At 47.1% G+C, this 23,526-nt stretch overlaps 1 protein-coding gene across 2 annotated transcripts in view; it reads right to left on the bottom strand.

Moving 5' to 3' along the window:
* Positions 1–4,891: 4,891 nt before the first annotated feature.
* The window catches only part of ptpn9b (protein tyrosine phosphatase non-receptor type 9b), a 43,197-nt gene continuing 24,562 nt past the window's right edge, over positions 4,892–23,526 (bottom strand). Inside the window, exons 4-10 of one of the 2 annotated variants that reach the window (XM_046335790.1) lie at positions 22,007–22,131; positions 18,445–18,550; positions 11,307–11,417; positions 10,265–11,202; positions 9,495–9,591; positions 6,276–6,345; positions 4,892–4,974 (exon numbers count right to left, since the gene is read on the bottom strand). In XM_046335790.1, coding sequence (XP_046191746.1) covers positions 4,892–4,974; positions 6,276–6,345; positions 9,495–9,591; positions 10,265–11,202; positions 11,307–11,417; positions 18,445–18,550; positions 22,007–22,131 — 1,530 coding nt within the window. The remainder of the gene's footprint in view (positions 4,975–6,275; positions 6,346–9,494; positions 9,592–10,264; positions 11,203–11,306; positions 11,418–18,444; positions 18,551–22,006; positions 22,132–23,526) is intronic. The other variant, XM_046335791.1, reaches the window with a different exon arrangement.

Raw genomic sequence — 23,526 nt, 5'->3', positions numbered from 1 at the left:
CAGTGAGGTTGAACCCAGTCTGCCAGTGAGGTTGAACCCAGTCTGTCAGTGAGGTTGAACCCAGTCTGTCAGTGAGGTTGAACCCAGTCTGTCAGTGAGGTTGAACCCAGTCTGTCAGTGAGGTTGAACCCAGTCTGTCAGTGAGGTTGAACCCAGTCTGTCAGTTGAACCCAGTCTGTTGGTGAGGTTGAACCCAGTCTGTCAGTGTTGGTGAGGTTGAACCCAGTCTGTCAGTGAGGTTGAACCCAGTCTGTCAGTGTTGGTGAGGTTGAACCCAGTCTGTCAGTGTTGGTGAGGTTGAACCCAGTCTGTCAGTGAGGTTGAACCCAGTCTGTCAGTCGGTGAGGTTGAACCCAGTCTGTCAGTGAGGTTGTCTGTCAGTGAGGTTGAACCCAGTCTGTCGGTGAGGTTGAACCCAGTCTGTCAGTGAGGTTGAACCCAGTCTGTCGGTGAGGTTGAACCCAGTCTGTCGGTGAGGTTGAACCCAGTCTGTCAGTGGTGAGGTTGAACCCAGTCTGTCAGTGAGGTTGAACCCAGTCTGTCAGTGAGGTTGAACCCAGTCTGTCAGTGTCGGTGAGGTTGAACCCAGTCTGTCAGTGTTGGTGAGGTTGAACCCAGTCTGTCAGTGAGGTTGGTGAGGTTGAACCCAGTCTGTCAGTGTCGGTGAGGTTGAACCCAGTCTGTCAGTGTCGGTGAGGTTGAACCCAGTCTGTCGGTGAGGTTGAACCCAGTCTGTCGGTGAGGTTGAACCCAGTCTGTCGGTGAGGTTGAACCCAGTCTGTCGGTGAGGTTGAACCCAGTCTGTCGGTGAGGTTGAACCCAGTCTGTCAGTGTCGGTGAGGTTGAACCCAGTCTGTCGGTGAGGTTGAACCCAGTCTGTCAGTGTCGGTGAGGTTGAAAGTCCCAGTCGGTGAGGTTGTCAGTGTCGGTGAGGTTGAACCCAGTCTGTCAGTGTCGGTGAGGTTGAACCCAGTCTGTCAGTGTCGGTGAGGTTGAACCCAGTCTGTCAGTGGTGAGTGTCTGGTGAGGTTGAACCCAGTCTGTCAGTGTGAACCCAGTCTGTCAGTGTCGGTGAGGTTGAACCCAGTCTGTCAGTGTCGGTGAGGTTGAACCCAGTCTGTCGGTGAGGTTGAACCCAGTCTGTCAGTGTCGGTGAGGTTGAACCCAGTCTGTCAGTGAACCCAGTCTGTCAGTGTCGGTGAGGTTGAACCCAGTCTGTCAGTGTCGGTGAGGTTGAACCCAGTCTGTGAGGTTGAACCCAGTCTGTCAGTGTCGGTGAGGTTGAACCCAGTCTGTCGGTGAGGTTGAACCCAGTCTGTCAGTGTCGGTGAGGTTGAACCCAGTCTGTCAGTGTGAGGTTGAACCCAGTCTGTCAGTGTCGGTGAGGTTGAACCCAGTCTGTCTGTCAGTGTCGGTGAGGTTGAACCCAGTCTGAACCCAGTGTGGTGAGGTTGAACCCAGTCTGTCAGTGAGGTTGAACCCAGTCGGTGAGGTTGAACCCAGTCTGTCAGTCTGCCGGTGTTGGTGAGGTTGAACCCAGTCTGCCGGTGTTGGTGAGGTTGAACCCAGTCTGCCAGTGTTGGTGAGGTTGAACCCAGTCTGCCAGTGAGGTTGAACCCAGTCTGCCAGTGAGGTTGAACCCAGTCTGCCAGTGAGGTTGAACCCAGTCTGCCAGTGAGGTTGAACCCAGTCTGTCCAGTGAGGTTGAAGTCCCAGTCTGCCAGTGAGGTTGAACCCAGTCTGTCAGTGAGGTTGAACCCAGTCTGTCAGTGAGGTTGAACCCAGTCTGTCAGTGAGGTTGAACCCAGTCTGTCAGTGAGGTTGAACCCAGTCTGTCAGTGAGGTTGAACCCAGTCTGTCAGTGAGGTTGAACCCAGTCTGTCAGTGAGGTTGAACCCAGTCTGTTAGTGTTGGTGAGGTTGAACCCAGTCTGTCAGTGAGGTTGAACCCAGTCTGTCAGTGTGAACCCAGTCTGTCAGTGAGGTTGAACCCAGTCTGTCAGTGTCAGTGAGGTTGAACCCAGTCTGTCAGTGAGGTTGTCGGTGAGGTTGAACCCAGTCTGTCAGTGTCGGTGAGGTTGAACCCAGTCTGTCAGTGAGGTTGAACCCAGTCTGGTGAGGTTGAACCCAGTCTGTCAGTGAGGTTGAACCCAGTCTGTCAGTGAGGTTGAACCCAGTCTGTCAGTGTCGGTGAGGTTGAACCCAGTCTGTCAGTGAGGTTGAACCCAGTCTGTCAGTGTCGGTGAGTTGAACCCAGTCTGTCAGTGTCTGTCAGTGAGGTTGAACCCAGTCTGTCAGTGTCGGTGAGGTTGAACCCAGTCTGTCAGTGTGAGGTTGAACCCAGTCTGTCAGTGTCGGTGAGGTTGAACCCAGTCTGTCGGTGTTGAACCCAGTCTGTCAGTGAGGTTGAACCCAGTCTGTCAGTGAGGTTGAACCCAGTCTGTCAGTGTCGGTGAGGTTGAACCCAGTCAGTGAGGTTGAACCCAGTCTGTCAGTGTGAGGTTGAACCCAGTCTGTCAGTGTGGTGAGGTTGAACCCAGTCTGTCAGTGTTGGTGAGGTTGAACCCAGTCTGTCAGTGTTGGTGAGGTTGAACCCAGTCTGTCAGTGTTGGTGAGGTTGAACCCAGTCTGTCGGTGGTTGAACCCAGTGTGGTGAGGTTGAACCCAGTCTGTCAGTGAGGTTGAACCCAGTCTGTCAGTGAGGTTGAACCCAGTCTGTCAGTGTGAGGTTGAACCCAGTCTGTCAGTGAGGTTGTCTGTCGGTGAGGTTGAACCCAGTCTGTCAGTGAGGTTGAACCCAGTCTGTCGGTGAGGTTGAACCCAGTCTGTCAGTGTGGTGAGGTTGAACCCAGTCTGTCAGTGTGAGGTTGAACCCAGTCTGTCAGTGAGGTTGAACCCAGTCTGTCAGTGTGGTGAGGTTGAACCCAGTCTGTCCCAGTGAGGTTGAACCCAGTCTGTTGGTGAGGTTGAACCCAGTCTGTCAGTGTCGGTGAGTGTCTGGTGAGGTTGAACCCAGTCTGTCAGTGTTGGTGAGGTTGAACCCAGTCTGTCAGTGAACCCAGGTGAGGTTGAACCCAGTCTGTCAGTGTCGGTGAGGTTGAACCCAGTCTGTCAGTGTCGGTGAGGTTGAACCCAGTCTGTCAGTGTCGGTGAGGTTGAACCCAGTCTGTCAGTGAGGTTGAACCCAGTCTGTCAGTCTGGTGAGGTTGAACCCAGTCTGTCAGTGTCTGGTGAGGTTGAACCCAGTCTGTCAGTTGTCTGGTGAGGTTGAACCCAGTCTGTCGGTGAGGTTGAACCCAGTCTGTCAGTGTCGGTGAGGTTGAACCCAGTCTGTCAGTGTCGGTGAGGTTGAACCCAGTCTGTCAGTGTCGGTGAGGTTGAACCCAGTCTGTCAGTCTGTTGAACCCAGTCTGTGTCGGTGAGGTTGAACCCAACAGTGTTGGTGAGGTTGAACCCAGTCTGTCAGTGTCGGTGAGGTTGAACCCAGTCTGTCAGTGTCGGTGAGGTTGAACCCAGTCTGTCAGTGTCGGTGAGGTTGAACCCAGTCTGTCGGTGAGGTTGAACCCAGTCTGTCGGTGAGGTTGAACCCAGTCTGTCAGTGTTGGTGAGGTTGAACCCAGTCTGTCAGTGTTGGTGGTTGAACCCAGTCTGTCGGTGTCGGTGGTTGAACCCAGTCTGTCAGTGTCGGTGAGGTTGAACCCAGTCTGTCAGTGTCGGTGAGGTTGAACCCAGTCTGTCAGTGTCGGTGAGGTTGAACCCAGTCTGTCAGTGTCGGTGAGGTTGAACCCAGTCTGTCAGTGTTGGTGAGGTTGAACCCAGTCTGTCAGTGTTGGTGAGGTTGAACCCAGTCTGTCAGTTTTGGTGAGGTTGAACCCAGTCTGTCAGTGTTAGTGAGGTTGAACAGTCTGTCAGTGTTGTTGAACCCAGTCTGTCAGTGAGGTTGAACCCAGTCTGTCAGTGTCTTAGTGAGGTTGAAAGTCCCAGTGTCTGTTCAGTGTTGGTGAGGTTGAACCCAGTCTGTCGGTGAGGTTGAACCCAGTCTGTCAGTGTTGGTGAGGTTGAACCCAGTCTGTCAGTGTTGGTGAGGTTGAACCCAGTCTGTCAGTGTTGGTGAGGTTGAACCCAGTCTGTCAGTGTTGGTGAGGTTGAACCCAGTCTGTTGGTGAGGTTGAACCCAGTCTGTCAGTGTTGGTGAGGTTGAACCCAGTCTGTCAGTGTTGGTGAGGTTGAACCCAGTCTGTCAGTGTTGGTGAGGTTGAACCCAGTCTGTCAGTGTTGGTGAGGTTGAACCCAGTCTGTCAGTGTTGGTGAGGTTGAACCCAGTCTGTCAGTGTTGGTGAGGTTGAACCCAGTCTGTCAGTGTTGGTGAGGTTGAACCCAGTCTGTCAGTGTTGGTGAGGTTGAACCCAGTCTGTCAGTGTTGGTGAGGTTGAACCCAGTCTGTCAGTGTTGGTGAGGTTGAACCCAGTCTGTTGGTGAGGTTGAACCCAGTCTGTTGGTGAGGTTGAACCCAGTCTGTTGGTGAGGTTGAACCCAGTCTGTTGGTGAGGTTGAACCCAGTCTGTTGGTGAGGTTGAACCCAGTCTGTCGGTGAGGTTGAACCCAGTCTGTCAGTGTTGGTGAGGTTGAACCCAGTCTGTCAGTGTTGGTGAGGTTGAACCCAGTCTGTGAGGTTGAACCCAGTGTTGGTGAGGTTGAACCCAGTCTGTCAGTGTTGGTGAGGTTGAACCCAGTCTGTCAGTGTTGGTGAGGTTGAACCCAGTCTGTCAGTGTTGGTGAGGTTGAACCCAGTCTGTCAGTGTTGGTGAGGTTGAACCCAGTCTGTCAGTGTTGGTGAGGTTGAACCCAGTCTGTCAGTGTTGGTGCATTAGAACTCTGTCAGTGTTGGTGGGTTACCTGGTAGTCATGACAACTATCAGCACCATCTGCTCCCACACCATGCGCCAGAAATCACCAAACGTCTTCGGCAGAGGACCTGGCAACGACAACACAACCATAAAACAACCACAACTCAACCAAAGCTGTCAAACCACAACTCAATCACAACACAACCACAACAGTGAAACTATAACTCAACCATAAGTCAATCCACAACTTTCCAACTCTATCCAGCCCTATCCAGCCCTATCCAACTATCTATCCCAGCCCTATCCAGCCCTATCCAACTATCCAGCCCTATCCAACTATCCAGCCCTATCCAGCCCTATCCAACTATCCAGACCCAGTATCCAACTATCCAACTATCCAGCCCTATCCAACTATCCAGCCCTATCCAACTATCCAACCTATCCAGCCCTATCCAACCTATCCAACTATCCAACTATCCAGACCTATCCAGACCTATCCAACTATCCAGACCTATCCAACTCCAACTCACCAAATCCAGACCTATCCAGACCTATCCAACTATCCAGACCTATCCAACTATCCAGACCTATCCAACCTATCCAACCTATCCAGACCTATCCAACTATCCAGACCTATCCAAACCTATCCAGACCTATCCAACTATCCAGACCTATCCAACCTATCCAGACCTATCCAGACCTATCCAGACCTATCCAGACCTATCCAACTATCCAGATCCAGACCTATCCAGACCTATCCAACTATCCAGACCTATCTATCCAGACCTATCCAGACCTATCCAGACCTATCCAGACTATCCAGACCTATCCAGACTATCCAGACCTATCCAGACCTATCCCTATCCAGACCTATCCACCTATCCAACTATCCAGATCCCTATCCAGACCTATCCAGACCTATATCCAGACCTATCCAGACCTATCCAGACCTATCCAACTATCCAGACCTATCCAGACCTATCCAGACCTATCCAGACCTATCCAGACCTATCCAGACCTATCCAGACCTATCCAACTATCCAGACCTATCCAGACCTATCCAACTATCCAGACCTATCCAACTATCCAGACCTATCCCTATCCAGACCTATCCAGACCCTATCCAATCCAACTATCCAGACCTATCCAACTATCCAGACCTATCCAACTATCCAGACCTATCCAACTATCCAGACCTATCCAGACCTATCCAACTATCCAGACCTATCCAGACCTATCCAACTATCCAACCTATCCAAACCTATCCAGACCTATCCAGACCTATCCAGACCTATCCAGACCTATCCAACTATCCAGCCCTATCCAACTATCCAGACCTATAGAACTATCCAAACCTATCCAGACCTATCCAGACCTATCCAGACCTATACAACTATCCAGACCTATCCAACTATGTTCCCCAACTCACCCTGAGTTGCGATATAAGCGTTGCTCCTCTTGTAGCCGTCCATAAGACTAGCATTGATGTAGTCTGACGTCTTGGAACACACACACACACACACACACACACACACACACACACACACACACACACACACACACACACACACACACACACACACACACACACACACACACACACACACACACACACACACACACACACACACACACACACACACACACACACACACACACACACACACATTAGTTTTCAAGTCGAAACAAAGCTCAGGTGCATCCTGTTTCCATTCATCATCCTTGAGATTTTTCTACAACTTGATTGGAGTCCACCTGTGGTAAATTCAATTGATTTGACACGATATGGAAAGGCACACACCTGTCTATATAAAGTCCAACAGTTGACAGTGCGTGTCAGATCAAAAACCAAGCCGTGAGGTTGAAGGAATTGTCCGTAGAGCTCTGAGACAGGATTGTGTCGAGGCACAGATCAGGAGACGGGTACCAAAACATTTCTGCAGCATTAAAGATCCTCAAGAACACACCAAGACTCTTCATAGACCCGCCACGGCCAAACTGACCAATCAGGAGAGAAGGACCATGGTCAGGGAGGTGACCAAGAACCTGATGGTCACTCTGACGGAGCTCCAAGTTCCTCTGTGGAGATGGGAGAATTTTCCAGAAGGACAACCATCTCTGCAGCATTCCACCAACCAGTCCTTTATGGTAGAGAGGCCAGACGGAAGCCACTCCTCAGTAAAAGGCCCATGACAGGCTGCTTGGAGTTTGTCAAAAGACACCTAAAGACTCTCAGACCATGAGAAACAAGATTCTCTGGTCTGATGAAAACAAGATTGAACTCTTTGGCCTGAATGCCAAGCGTCACGTCTAGAGAAAACCTGGCACCATCCTTACGGTGAAGCATGGTTGTTGCAGCATCATGCTGTGAGGATGTTTCTCAGCAGCAGGGACTGGGAGACTAGTCAGGATCGAGGGAAAGACGAACGGAGCGAAGTACAGAGATCCTTGATGAAAACCTGCTTCGGAGCGCTCAGGACCTCAGACTGGGACGAAGGTTCACCTTCCAACAGGACAACGACCCAAACCACACAGTCGTGACAATGCAGGAGTGGCTTCGGGAAAACTCTCTGAATGTCCTTGAGTGGTCCAGCCAGAGGCCGAACTTGAACCCGATTCAGCATCAGTGGAGAGACCTGAAAATAGCTAAATATAATAAATACCTAAATAGCTGTACAGCGACGCTCCCCATCCAACCTGACAGAGCTTGAGAGGATCTGCAGAGAAGAATGGGAGAAACTCCCCAAATACAGGTGTGCCAAGCTTTTAGTGTCAAGAAGGCGGGGCGGCAGGTTAGAGTGTTGGACTAGTAATTGAAAGGTTACTACATCGAATTAGGGTAGCCGAAAGGTTGCAAGTTCGAATCCCCAAGCTGACAAGGTACAAATCTGTCGTTCTGCCCCTGAACAAGGTAGTTATCCCACTGTTCCTAGGCCGTCATTGAAAACAAGAATTTGTTCTTAACTGACTTGCCTAGTAAAATAAAGGTAAAATAATGTTCCTAGACCAGTTAACCCCACTGTTCCTAGACCAGTTAACCCACTGTTCCTAGACCAGTTAACCCACTGTTCCTAGACCAGTTAACCCACTGTTCCTAGACCAGTTAACCCACTGTTCCTAGACCAGTTAACCCCACTGTTCCTAGACCAGTTAACCCCACTGTTCCTAGACCAGTTAACCCACTGTTCCTAGACCAGTTAACCCACTGTTCCTAGACCAGTTAACCCCACTGTTCCTAGACCAGTTAACCCACTGTTCCTAGACCAGTTAACCCACTGTTCCTAGACCAGTTAACCCACTGTTTAAGTTAACCCACTGTTCCTAGACCAGTTCCTAGACCAGTTAACCCACTGTTCCTAGACCAGTTAACCCCACTGTTCCTAGACCAGTTAACCCCACTGTTCCTAGACCAGTTAACCCACTGTTCCTAGACCAGTTAACCCACTGTTCCTAGACCAGTTAACCCACTGTTCCTAGACCAGTTAACCCACTGTTCCTAGACCAGTTAACCCACTGTTCCTAGTTCCTAGACCAGTTAACCCACTGTTCCTAGACCAGTTAACCCACTGTTCCTAGACCAGTTAACCCCACTGTTCCTAGACCAGTTAACCCACTGTTCCTAGACCAGTTAACCCACTGTTCCTAGACCAGTTAACCCACTGTTCCTAGACCAGTTAACCCACTGTTCCTAGACCAGTTAACCCCACTGTTCCTAGACCAGTTAACCCACTGTTCCTAGACCAGTTAACCCACTGTTCCTAGGCCAGTTAACCCACTGTTCCTAGACCAGTTAACCCACTGTTCCTAGTTCCTAGACCAGTTAACCCACTGTTCCTAGTTCCTAGACCAGTTAACCCACTGTCCCTAGACCAGTTAACCCACTGTTCCTAGACCAGTTAACCCCACTGTTCCTAGACCAGTTAACCCCACTGTTCCTAGACCAGTTAACCCACTGTTCCTAGACCAGTTAACCCACTGTTCCTAGACCAGTTAACCCACTGTTCCTAGACCAGTTAACCCCACTGTTCCTAGACCAGTTAACCCACTGTTCCTAGACCAGTTAACCCACTGTTCCTAGACCAGTTAACCCACTGTTCCTAGACCAGTTAACCCACTGTTCCTAGACCAGTTAACCCCACTGTTCCTAGGCCAGTTAACCCCACTGTTCCTAACTGTTCTTAACTGACTTGCCTAGTAAAATAGGTTAAAAATAGTTAAAAAGGTTCAAAATAAAAACTCTAGGGTCACTGCCAAAGGTGCTTCAACAAAAGTACTGAGTAAAAGGGTCTGAATAGTTACATAAATGTGATATTTCCGTTATTTTATTTGCCAAAATGTTTTTAAAAAAACAGTCATTATGGGGTATTGTGATGTCATTATGGGGTATTGTGATGTCATTATGGGGTGTTGTGATGTCATTATGGGGCATTGTGATGTCACTATGGGGTATTGTGATGTCATTATGGGGTATTGTAGATTGTAGATTGATGATGGTGAAAAAAAAACAATGTCCATTTTAGAATAAGGTTGTAACGTAACAAGAGGTTTGAATACTTTCTGAATGTGGTATAGAGGGGGTGACTCTCCTCCATCGGGAGTTAACACACCATTTCTGATTTTAGACATAAATAATTATCCTGAAACATACCTCGTCCTCATCATCACAGAGCTGGCAGAGTCTGACACGTGATTGGTCCAGACAGAGGACATCACTGTACCTGTTCTTGATCTGATTGGACAGCATTCTACACAGAGAGTAAGGAAGGAAGGAAGTGAAAAGGAGGGAGAGAGAAAGAGATTAGACTATTAACTGGCATTAAAAAGAGAGAAATAGAGAGAGAGAGACACCGAGAGAGGGAGGGAGAGAGAGAGACACCGAGAGAGGGAGGGAGAGAGAGAGAAACCGAGAGAGGGAGGGAGAGAGAGAGACACCGAGAGAGACACAGAGAGAAGGGGAGACAGAGACAGAGAGAGAGAGTGAGACAGAGAGAGAGAGGGGGAGACAGAGAGAGAGAGGGAGACAGAGAGAGAGGGGGAGACAGAGAGAGAGGGGGAGACAGGGAGAGAGGGGGAGACAGAGAGAGAGAGGGGGAGACAGAGAGAGAGAGGGGGAGACAGAGAGAGATGGGGAGACAGAGAGAGAGAGGGAGACAGAGGGGGAGACAGAGAGAGAGGGGGAGACAGAGAGAGAGGGGGAGACAGAGAGAGAGGGGGAGACAGAGAGAGAGGGGGAGACAGAGAGAGAGGGGGAGACAGAGAGAGAGGGGGAGACAGAGAGAGAGGGGGAGACAGAGAGAGAGGGGGAGACAGAGAGAGAGGGGGAGACAGAGAGAGAGGGGGAGACAGAGAGAGAGGGGGAGACAGAGAGAGAGAGAGAGAGACAGACAGAGAGAGAGAGAGACAGAGAGAGAGACTAACTTGCTGTAGTCAAAGCTACCAGTAGGAGGCTCCTTGCGTATCTCTTCGTACTCCTGGTAGATTCCTTTCTTCTTCCTCTTCTTCACATGCTCCACCAGCTCCAACACGTTCATCCCCACCCCATCAGGCATGTGTACGGACACCTCTTCCTGGGGACAAGGGTCCTCGTCCGGCTGAGACGCGCCGCAGAGTGAGGGGCACTGGGACGGAGGGTGGCGTGGGAGAGACTTCTGAGGGAGAGGAGGCACCCCATCTACCTCATCCTCTTCCTCCTCTCCTTCCCGCTCTTCCTCGTTCGCTGTTCCGCCGACGAGGGTTTCTGACCCACCACTCGTCGTAATTCCTACTACTTTGTGATGGACGGGTGTGTCCGGGGGCGTGTCCGACTGGGGAGGGGGCTGGCGACCATTCGCGCTGTTAGCATTGGGGCTAGCGCCGCTAACAACCCCAACAACGGTATTAACCCCCAACCCTGCCTTGACCCCGTAGCTACGGGCAGAACCGTTCCAATGTTGGCGATTCCTCTGTGGTCCAGAGCTCTGGGGGCTGTTCTGGGCCCGGCCTCGAGTCCTGCCGTTCACTGTACCACAGTTAGCATTACTGTCGTCGTAGCAGTTGGAGTTAGCCGTAGCCGCTAACGCTAGCTCGGAGGCTAACAGCAGCGGCGAATCTGAGTGGGAGTCTATGGAGGTTTGCGTAGCGGCTAACGTAGTGGCGGCGTTAGCGTTGTGAGGCTCCAGGCTGTACGAGAGCAACAGGCTGCCCACGCAGTCGTGTGTGTCGTGCGGGTGTGTGCGCGCGTCGCCTGGGGCGGTGTGTGTGTTGACGCAGGACTGTATCCAGGCAACGTGGCTGTACCGGGAGGTTCCGTCCAGGTGTTCCGGAAGAGAAGAGACCGGGATGTAATTGGACAGCTCGTGGGCCTTCACTGTACACACCTGGGGAGGGAGAGAGAGATAGACTGTTAGGCACACACAGCTGAGAGACATGGTATCGCACCAACACAGTGACCATCTCAAAACACACACACACACGGTCGTACCCTCTCTCTCAGCTTCTCACGTACGAAGAGTCTGAGGACGGCGAAGGGAGCTCTGAACCAGAGAGGAGACGACACGATGAACACACACTTCAGACGTGCTGGGAACGCACCCTAGAAGACACACACACACACACACACACACACACACACACACACACACACACACACACACACACACACACACACACACACACACACACACACACACACACACACACACACACACACACACACACACACACACACACACACACACACACACAACGAGTGAATGGAAAAAGACAAAAGAAATAGAAGGAGAGAGATGATGATGAAGAGGAGAGGAAGAACTACTATAGACCAGAGCCCTATTCCCTATATAGTGAACTACTATAGACCAGAGCCCTATTCCCTATATAGTGGTACTACTATAGACCAGAGCCCTATTCCCTATATAGTGGTACTACTATAGACCAGAGCCCTATTCCCTATATAGTGGTACTACTATAGACCAGAGCCCTATTCCCTATATAGTGGTACTACTATAGACCAGAGCCCTATTCCCTATATAGTGAACTACTAGTGACCAGAGCCCTATTCCCTATATAGTGGTACTACTATAGACCAGAGCCCTATTCCCTATATAGTGGTACTACTATAGACCAGAGCCCTATTCCCTATATAGTGGTACTACTATAGACCAGAGCCCTATTCCCTATATAGTGAACTACTATAGACCAGAGCCCTATTCCCTATATAGTGGTACTACTATAGACCAGAGCCCTATTCCCTATATAGTGGTACTACTAGTGACCAGAGCCCTATTCCCTATATAGTGGTACTACTATAGACCAGAGCCCTATTCCCTATATAGTGGTACTACTATAGACCAGAGCCCTATTCCCTATATAGTGGTACTACTATAGACCAGAGCCCTATTCCCTATATAGTGGTACTACTATAGACCAGAGCCCTATTCCCTATATAGTGGTACTACTATAGACCAGAGCCCTATTCCCTATATAGTGGTACTACTATAGACCAGAGCCCTATTCCCTATATAGTGGTACTACTATAGACCAGAGCCCTATTCCCTATATAGTGGTACTACTATAGACCAGAGCCCTATTCCCTATATAGTGGTACTACTATAGACCAGAGCCCTATTCCCTATATAGTGGTACTACTATAGACCAGAGCCCTATTCCCTATATAGTGGTACTACTAGTGACCAGAGCCCTATTCCCTATATAGTGGTACTACTATAGACCAGAGCCCTAGTCCCTATATAGTGGTACTACTATAGACCAGAGCCCTATTCCCTATATAGTGGTACTACTATAGACCAGAGCCCTATTCCCTATATAGTGGTACTACTATAGACCAGAGCCCTATTCCCTATATAGTGGTACTACTATAGACCAGAGCCCTAGTCCCGATATAGTGGTACTACTATAGACCAGAGCCCTATTCCCTATATAGTGGTACTACTATAGACCAGAGCCCTATTCCCTATATAGTGGTACTACTATAGACCAGAGCCCTATTCCCTATATAGTGGTACTACTATAGACCAGAGCCCTATTCCCTATATAGTGAACTACTATAGACCAGAGCCCTATTCCCTATATAGTGGTACTACTATAGACCAGAGCCCTATTCCCTATATAGTGGTACTACTATAGACCAGAGCCCTATTCCCTATATAGTGAACTACTATAGACCAGAGCCCTATTCCCTATATAGTGGTACTACTATAGACCAGAGCCCTATTCCCTATATAGTGGTACTACTAGTGACCAGAGCCCTATTCCCTATATAGTGGTACTACTATAGACCAGAGCCCTATTCCTATATAGTGGTACTACTATAGACCAGAGCCCTATTCCCTATATAGTGGTACTACTATAGACCAGAGCCCTATTCCCTATATAGTGGTACTACTATAGACCAGAGCCCTATTCCCTATATAGTGGTACTACTATAGACCAGAGCCCTATTCCCTATATAGTGGTACTACTATAGACCAGAGCCCTATTCCCTATATAGTGGTACTACTATAGACCAGAGCCCTATTCCCTATATAGTGGTACTACTATAGACCAGAGCCCTATTCCCTATATAGTGGTACTACTATAGACCAGAGCCCTATTCCCTATATAGTGGTACTACTATAGACCAGAGCCCTATTCCCTATATAGTGGTACTACTAGTGACCAGAGCCCTATTCCCTATATAGTGGTACTACTATAGACCAGAGCCCTATTCCCTATATAGTGGTACTACTATAGACCAGAGCCCTATTCCCTATATAGTGGTACTACTATAGACCAGAGCCCTATTCCCTATATAGTGGTACTACTATAGACCAGAGCCCTATTCCCTATATAGTGGTACTACTATAGACCAGAGCCCTATAGTCCCGATATAGTGGTACTACTATAGACCAGAGCCCTATTCCCTATATAGTGGTACTACTATAGACCAGAGCCCTATTCCCTATATAGTGGTACTACTATAGACCAGAGCCCTATTCCCTATATAGTGGTACTACTATAGACCAGAGCCCTATTCCCTATATAGTGAACTACTATAGACCAGAGCCCTATTCCCTATATAGTGGTACTACTATAGACCAGAGCCCTATTCCCTATATAGTGGTACTACTATAGACCAGAGCCCTATTCCCTATATAGTGAACTACTATAGACCAGAGCCCTATTCCCTATATAGTGGTACTACTATAGACCAGAGCCCTATTCCCTATATAGTGGTACTACTAGTGACCAGAGCCCTATTCCCTATATAGTGGTACTACTATAGACCAGAGCCCTATTCCCTATATAGTGGTACTACTATAGACCAGAGCCCTATTCCCTATATAGTGGTACTACTATAGACCAGAGCCCTATTCCCTATATAGTGGTACTACTATAGACCAGAGCCCTATTCCCTATATAGTGGTACTACTAGTGACCAGAGCCCTATTCCCTATATAGTGGTACTACTATAGACCAGAGCCCTAGTCCCTATATAGTGGTACTACTATAGACCAGAGCCCTATTCCCTATATAGTGGTACTACTATAGACCAGAGCCCTATTCCCTATATAGTGGTACTACTATAGACCAGAGCCCTATTCCCTATATAGTGGTACTACTATAGACCAGAGCCCTAGTCCCGATATAGTGGTACTACTATAGACCAGAGCCCTATTCCCTATATAGTGGTACTACTATAGACCAGAGCCCTATTCCCTATATAGTGGTACTACTATAGACCAGAGCCCTATTCCCTATATAGTGACCAGAGTACTACTATAGACCAGAGCCCTATTCCCTATATAGTGGTACTACTATAGACCAGAGCCCTATTCCCTATATAGTGGTACTACTATAGACCAGAGCCCTATTCCCTATATAGTGGTACTACTATAGACCAGAGCCCTATTCCCTATATAGTGGTACTACTATAGACCAGAGCCCTATTCCCTATATAGTACACTACTATAGACCAGAGCCCTATTCCCTCTATAGTGGTACTACTATAGACCAGAGCCCTATTCCCTATATAGTGAACTACTAGTGACCAGAGCCCTATTCCCTATATAGTGAACTACTATAGACCAGAGCCCTATTCCCTATATAGTGGTACTACTATAGACCAGAGCCCTATTCCCTCTATAGTGGTACTACTATAGACCAGAGCCCTATTCCCTCTATAGTGGTACTACTATAGACCAGAGCCCTATTCCCTATATAGTGGTACTACTATAGACCAGAGCCCTATTCCCTATATAGTGGTACTACTATAGACCAGAGCCCTATTCCCTATATAGTGGTACTACTATAGACCAGAGCCCTATTCCCTATATAGTGGTACTACTATAGACCAGAGCCCTATTCCCTATATAGTGGTACTACTATAGACCAGAGCCCTATTCCCTATATAGTACACTACTATAGACCAGAGCCCTATTCCCTCTATAGTGGTACTACTATAGACCAGAGCCCTATTCCCTATATAGTGAACTACTAGTGACCAGAGCCCTATTCCCTATATAGTGAACTACTATAGACCAGAGCCCTATTCCCTCTATAGTGGTACTACTATAGACCAGAGCCCTATTCCCTCTATAGTGGTACTACTATAGACCAGAGCCCTATTCCCTATATAGTGGTACTACTATAGACCAGAGCCCTATTCCCTATATAGTGGTACTACTATAGACCAGAGCCCTATTCCCTATATAGTGGTACTACTATAGACCAGAGCCCTATTCCCTATATAGTGGTACTACTATAGACCAGAGCCCTATTCCCTATATAGTGGTACTACTATAGACCAGAGCCCTATTCCCTATATAGTGGTACTACTATAGACCAGAGCCCTATTCCCTATATAGTACACTACTATAGACCAGAGCCCTATTCCCTCTATAGTGGTACTACTATAGACCAGAGCCCTATTCCCTATATAGTGAACTACTAGTGACCAGAGCCCTATTCCCTATATAGTGAACTACTATAGACCAGAGCCCTATTCCCTATATAGTGGTACTACTATAGACCAGAGCCCTATTCCCTATATAGTGGTACTACTAGTGACCAGAGCCCTATTCCCTATATAGTGGTACTACTATAGACCAGAGCCCTATTCCCTATATAGTGGTACTACTATAGACCAGAGCCCTATTCCCTATATAGTGGTACTACTATAGACCAGAGCCCTATTCCCTATATAGTGGTACTACTATAGACCAGAGCCCTATTCCCTATATAGTGGTACTACTATAGACCAGAGCCCTATTCCCTATATAGTGGTACTACTTTAGACCAGAACCCTATTCCCTATATAGTGGTACTACTATAGACCAGAGCCCTATTCCCTATATAGTGCACTACTAATATGGACCGGGACCATATGACCCAAAGTAATATAAGGTATGATGCATTGAGGACAATTAAGGGTTCTAGTAGACAGAGCCCATTGACCAGTACTGGTAAGGACCCATTGACCAGTACTGGTAAATAAGCCCATTGACCAGTACTGGTAACAGAGCCCATTGACCAGTACTAAACAGCCCATTGAGGTTCTGAATAGGCCCATTGACCGGAGTAAGCCCATTGACCAGTACTGGTAACACGGCCCATTGACCAGTACTGGTAACATAGGCCCATTGACCAGTACTGGTAACACGGCCCATTGACCAGTACTGGTAACAGACCCATTGACCAGTACTGGTAACATAGCCCATTGACCAGTACTGGTACTAATTAAGACCCATTGACCAGTACTGGTAACACGAGCCCATTGACCAGTACTGGTAAGGGCCCATTGACCAGTACTGGTAACACGGCCCATTGACCAGTACTGGTAACACGACCCATTGACCAGTACTGGTAATACGGCCCATTGACCAGTACTGGTAACAGGCCCATTGACCAGTACTGGTAACACGGCCCATTGAAGGGTTCTGGTAACAGAGCCCATTGACCGGGTTCTGGTAATTAAGCCCATTGACCAGTACTGGTAACACGGCCCATTGACCAGTACTGGTAACACGGCCCATTGACCAGTACTGGTAACACGGCCCATTGACCAGTACTGGTAACACGACCCATTGACCAGTACTGGTAACACGGCCCATTGACCAGTACTGGTAACACGACCCATTGACCAGTACTGGTAACACGGCCCATTGACCAGTACTGGTAACACGGCCCATTGACCAGTACTGGTAACACGGCCCATTGACCAGTACTGGTAACACGACCCATTGACCAGTACTGGTAACACGGCCCATTGACCAGTACTGGTAACACGGCCCATTGACCAGTACTGGTAACACGGCCCATTGACCGGGTTCTGGTAACACGGCCCATTGACCGGGTTCTGGTAACACGGCCCATTGACCAGTACTGGTAACACGGCCCATTGACCAGTACTGGTAACACGGCCCATTGACCGGGTTCTGGTAACACGGCCCATTGACCGGGTTCTGGGAACACGGCCCATTGACCAGTACTGGTAACACGGCCCATTGACCAGTACTGGTAACACGGCCCATTGACCAGTACTGGTAACACGGCCCATTGACTGGGTTCTGGTAAACACTGTTTTTAGCGTCATTATTGTTATTCTATTTGTACATTTTCTCACTTTATCTCTGCATTGTTGGGACAGAGAATCATTTGGGACAGGGAGTCACAGGGAGTCATTTGGGACAGGAAGTCACAGGGAGTCATTTGGGACAGGGAGTCATTTGTCACAGGGAGTTATTCAGGACAGGGAGTCACAGGGAGTCATTTGGGACAGGGAGTCACAGGGAGTCATTTGGGACAGGAAGTCACAGGGAGTCATTTGGGACAGGGGGTCACAGGGAGTCATTTGGGACAGGGAGTCACAGGGAGTCATTTGGGACAGGGAGTCATTTGTCACAGGGAGTTATTCAGGACAGGGAGTCACAGGGAGTCATTTGGGACAGGGAGTCACATGGAGTCATTTGGGACAGGAAGTCACAGGGAGTCATTTGGGACAGGGTGACATTTGGGACAGGGAGTCATTTGGGACAGGGAGTCACAGGGAGTCATTTGGGACAGGGAGTCATTTGTCACAGGGAGTTATTCAGGACAGGGAGTCACAGGGAGTCATTTGGGACAGGGAGTCACAGGGAGTCATTTGGGACAGGAAGTCACAGGGAGTCATTTGGGACAGGGAGTCACAGGGAGTCATTTGGGACAGGGGTTCACAGGGAGTCATTTGGGACAGGGAGTCATTTGGGACAGGGCATCATTTGGGACAGGGAGTCCCAGGGAGTCATTTGGGACAGGGAGTCATTTGGGACAGGGAGTCACAGGGAGTCATTTGGGACAGGGTGCCATTTGGGACAGGGAGTCACAGGGAGTCATTTGGGACAGGGTGCCATTTGGGACAGGGATCAACAGGGAGTCATTTGGGACAGGAAGTCACAGGGAGTCACAGGGAGTCATTTGGGACAGGGAGTCACAGGGAGTCATTTGGGACAGGGATCACAGGGAGTCATTTGGGACAGGGAGTCATCTCACAGGGAGTCATTTGGGACAGGGATCACAGGGAGTCATTTGGGACAGGGAGTCATCTAACAGGGAGTCATTTGGGACACAATGGGGTATGTTACCTTGAGGAGGTCGAGGATCTTGACACAGAGCTCATAGTCAAAGTTCCCATAGCTGGAGTTGGTCATGTCATAGATGAATATTAAACCATCTCTCTGGGTGTCAACACTGGAGAGAGGAAGGGAGGGAGAGAGGAAGGGAGGGAGAGAGAGAGGGGGAGGTGAGTTCTCTGTTATGTACATTAAAGGATTGAGAGGTGAAGGAGACAAAGAGAGAAGGACTAATTAAGGAGAGAGGTAGAGAATAAGACTAATTAAGGAGATAGAGAGAGAGAATAGGACTAAATAGGAAGAGAGAAAGAATAGGACTAATAATAATATAATAATAATAATAATATATGCCATTTAGCAGAATAGGACTTTTAGGAGAAAGAGACTTACAGAATGTGACATACATTTAGGATGGGTGGTAGAGAATAGGACTAATTAAGGAGAGAGAGGAAGAGAATATGACTAATTAAGGAGAGAGAGAGAATAGGACTAATTAAGGAGAGAGAATAGGACTAATTAAGGAGAGAGAGAGAGAGAGAGAGAGAGAGAGAGAGAGAGAGAGAGAGAATAGGACTAATTAAGGAGAGAGAATAGGACTAATTAAGGAGAGAGAATAGGACTAATTAAGGAGAGAGAATAGGACTAATTAAGGAGAGAGAATAGGACTAATTAAGGAGAGAGAATAGGACTAATTAAGGAGAGAGAATAGGACTAATCAAGGAGAGAGAATAGGACTAATTAAGGAGAGAGAATAGGACTAATTAAGGAGAGAGAGAGAATAGGACTAATTAAGGAGAGAGAGAGAATAGGACTAATTAAGGAGAGAGAGAGAGAATAGGACTAATTAAGAGAGAGAGAATAGGACTAATTAAGGAGAGAGAGAATAGGACTAATTAAGGAGAGAGAGAGAGAATAGAGAATTAGAGAGAGAGAGAGAGAGAGAATAGGACTAATTTAAGGAGAGAGAATAGGACTAATTAAGGAGAGAGAATAGGACTAATTAAGAGAGAGAGAATAGGACTAATTAAGGAGATTAAGGAGAGAGAGAATAGGACTAATTAAGGAGAGAGAATAGGACTAATTAAGGAGAGAGAGAGAATAGGACTAATTAAGAGAGAGAGAGAGAATAGGACTAATTAGGAGGAGAGAGAGAGAATAGGACTAATTAAGGGAGAGAGAATAGGACTAATTAGAGAGAGAGAGAATAGGACTAATTAAGGAGAGAGAGAGAGAATAGGACTAAGAGGAGAGAGAGAGAGAAGAGAGACTAATTAGAGAGAGAATAGGACTAATTAAGAGAGAGAATAGGACTAATTAAGGAGAGAGAATAGGACTAATTAAGGAGAGAGAATAGGACTAATTAAGAGAGAGAGAATAGGACTAATTTAAGAGAGAGAATAGGACTAATTAGGAGAGAGAGAGAATAGGACTAATTAAGGAGAGAGAGAGAATAGGACTAATTAGGAGAGAGAATAGGAGAGAGAGAATAGGACTAATTAAGGAGAGAGAATAGGACTAATTAAGGAGAGAGAATAGGACTAATTAAGGAGAGAGAATAGGACTAATTAAGGAGAGAGAGAGAGAGAGAGAGAGAGAGAATAGGACTAATTAAGGAGAGAGAATAGGACTAATTAAGGAGAGAGAATAGGACTAATTAAGGAGAGAGAATAGGACTAATTAAGGAGAGAGAATAGGACTAATTAAGGAGAGAGAATAGGACTAATTAAGGAGAGAGAATAGGACTAATTAAGGAGAGAGAGAGAATAGGACTAATTAAGGAGATAGAGAGAGAATAGGACTAATTTTACATTTACATTTACATTTAAGTCATTTAGCAGACGCTCTTATCCAGAGCGACTTACAAATTGGTGCATAATTAAGGAGATAGAGAGAGAAGACTAATTAAGGAGAGAGAGAGAGAGAATAGGACTAATTAAGGAGAGAGAAAATGACTAATTAAGGAGAGAGAGATAGAATAGGACTAATTAAGGAGAGAGAGAAAATGACTAATTAAGGAGAGAGAGGAAGAAAATAGGACTCATTAAGGAGAGAGAGAGAGAGAGAGAATAGGACTAATTAAGGAGAGAGAGGAAGAAAATAGGACTAATTAAGGAGAGAGAGGAAGAGAATAGGACTAATTAGGGAGAGAGAGAATAGGACTAATTAGGAAGAGAGAAGAATAGGACTAATTAAGGAGAGAGAGGGAGAGATTAGGACTAATTAAGGAGAGAGAGAGAGAATAGGACTAATTAGGGAGAGAGAGAGAGAATAGGACTAATTAGGGAGAGAGAGAGAGAATAGGACTAATTAGGGGGAGAGAGAGAGAGAATAGGACTAATTAAGGAGAGAGGGAGAATAGGACTAATTAGGGGGAGAGAGAGAGAATAGGACTAATTAGGGGGAGAGAGAGAGAGAATAGGACTAATTAGGGAGAGAGAGAGAGAATATGACTAATTAGGGAGAGAGAGAGAATATGACTAATTAGGGAGAGAGAGAGAATAGGACTAATTAAGGAGAGAGAGGAAGAGAATATGACTAATTAAGGAGAGAGAGAGAATATGACTAATTAAGGAGAGAGAGAGAATATGACTAATTAAGGAGAGAGAGAGAATAGGACTAATTAAGGAGAGAGAGGAAGAGAATATGACTAATTAAGGAGAGAGAGAGAATATGACTAATTAAGGAGAGAGAGAGAATATGACTAATTAAGGAGAGAGAGAGAATATGACTAATTAAGGAGAGAGAGAGAATATGACTAATTAAGGAGAGAGAGAGAATATGACTACTTAAGGAGAGAGCGAGAATAGGACTACTTAAGGAGAGAGGGAGAATAGGACTAATTAAGGAGAGAGAGAGAATAGGACTAATTAGTGAGAGAGAGGGAGAGAATAGGACTAATTAAGGAGAGAGAGGGAGAGAATAGGACTAATTAAGGAGAGAGAGAGAATATGACTAATTAGGGAGAGGGAGAGAATAGGACTAATTAAGGAGAGAGAGGGAGAGAATAGGACTAATTAAGGAGAGAGAGAGAATAGGACTAATTAGGGAGAGAGAGAGAGAATAGGACTAATTAGGGAGAGAGAGAGAGAATAGGACTAATTAGGGAGAGAGAGAGAATAGGACTAATTAAGGAGAGAGATAGAATAGGACTAATTAAGAGAGAGAGAGAATAGGACTAATTAAGGAGAGAGAGAGAATAGGACTAATTAAGGAGAAAGAGAGAGAGAATAGGACTAATTAAGGAGAGAGAGAGAATAGGACTAATTAAGGAGAGAGAGAGAGAATAGGACTAATTAAGGAGAGAGAGAGAATAGGACTAATTAAGGAGAGAGAGAGAGAAAAGGACTAATTAAGGAGAGAGAATAGGACTAATTAAGGAGAGAGAGAGAATAGGACTAATTAAGGAGAGAGAGAGAAAAGGACTAATTAAGGAGAGAGAATAGGACTAATTAAGGAGAGAGAGAGAGAGAGAATAGGACTAATTAAGGAGAGAGAGAGAGAGAATAGGACTAATTAAGGAGAGAGAGAGAGAAATAAAAAGAGAGAATAATGTAGTGCAGGGGGGAGGGGTTACCTCTCGATGGCTTTGTCCAGCTGAAAGATGATGGCCTGCAGCACAGCCCTATGGGTAGTGACGTCAGAGCGGTGGAGACGAGCGGTGAACAGAGCAAGAGCAGCACCCTTAGCATCACGACCAGGCTGAAACACACAGAGCTTTACCGTAAACACAGCATTCTAGCAAACCTTAGCATCACGACCAGGCTGAAACACACAGAGCTTTACCGTAAACACAGCATTCTAGCAAACCTTAGCATCACGACCAGGCTGAAACACACAGAGCTTTACCGTAAACACAGCATTCTAGCAAACCTTAGCATCACGACCAGGCTGAAACACACAGAGCTTTACCGTAAACACAGCATTCTAGCAAACCTTAGCATCACGACCAGGCTGAAACACACAGAGCTTTACCGTAAACACAGCATTCTAGCAAACCTTAGCATCACGACCAGGCTGAAACACACAGAGCTTTACCGTAAACACAGCATTCTAGCAAACCTTAGCATCACGACCAGGCTGAAACACACAGAGCTTTACCGTAAACACAGCATTCTAGCAAACCTTAGCATCACGACCAGGCTGAAACACACAGAGCTTTACCGTAAACACAGCATTCTAGCAAACCTTAGCATCACGACCAGGCTGAAACACACAGAGCTTTACCGTAAACACAGCATTCTAGCAAACCTTAGCATCACGACCAGGCTGAAACACACAGAGCTTTACCGTAAACACAGCATTCTAGCAAACCTTAGCATCACGACCAGGCTGAAACACACAGAGCTTTACCGTAAACACAGCATTCTAGCAAACCTTAGCATCACGACCAGGCTGAAACACACAGAGCTTTACCGTAAACACAGCATTCTAGCAAACCTTAGCATCACGACCAGGCTGAAACACACAGAGCTTTACCGTAAACACAGCATTCTAGCAAACCTTAGCATCACGACCAGGCTGAAACACACAGAGCTTTACCGTAAACACAGCATTCTAGCAAACCTTAGCATCACGACCAGGCTGAAACACACAGAGCTTTACCGTAAACACAGCATTCTAGCAAACCTTAGCATCACGACCAGGCTGAAACACACAGAGCTTTACCGTAAACACAGCATTCTAGCAAACCTTAGCATCACGACCAGGCTGAAACACACAGAGCTTTACCGTAAACACAGCATTCTAGCAAACCTTAGCATCACGACCAGGCTGAAACACACAGAGCTTTACCGTAAACACAGCATTCTAGCAAACCTTAGCATCACGACCAGGCTGAAACACACAGAGCTTTACCGTAAACACAGCATTCTAGCAAACCTTAGCATCACGACCAGGCTGAAACACACAGAGCTTTACCGTAAACACAGCATTCTAGCAAACCTTAGCATCACGACCAGGCTGAAACACACAGAGCTTTACCGTAAACACAGCATTCTAGCAAACCTTAGCATCACGACCAGGCTGAAACACACAGAGCTTTACCGTAAACACAGCATTCTAGCAAACCTTAGCATCACGACCAGGCTGAAACAC

The sequence above is a fragment of the Oncorhynchus gorbuscha genome, unplaced genomic scaffold (genome assembly GCF_021184085.1).
Source record: "Oncorhynchus gorbuscha isolate QuinsamMale2020 ecotype Even-year unplaced genomic scaffold, OgorEven_v1.0 Un_scaffold_854, whole genome shotgun sequence".
NCBI classification, from domain to species: domain Eukaryota; kingdom Metazoa; phylum Chordata; class Actinopteri; order Salmoniformes; family Salmonidae; genus Oncorhynchus; species Oncorhynchus gorbuscha.
This window is presented reverse-complemented; position numbering and strand designations above follow the sequence as displayed.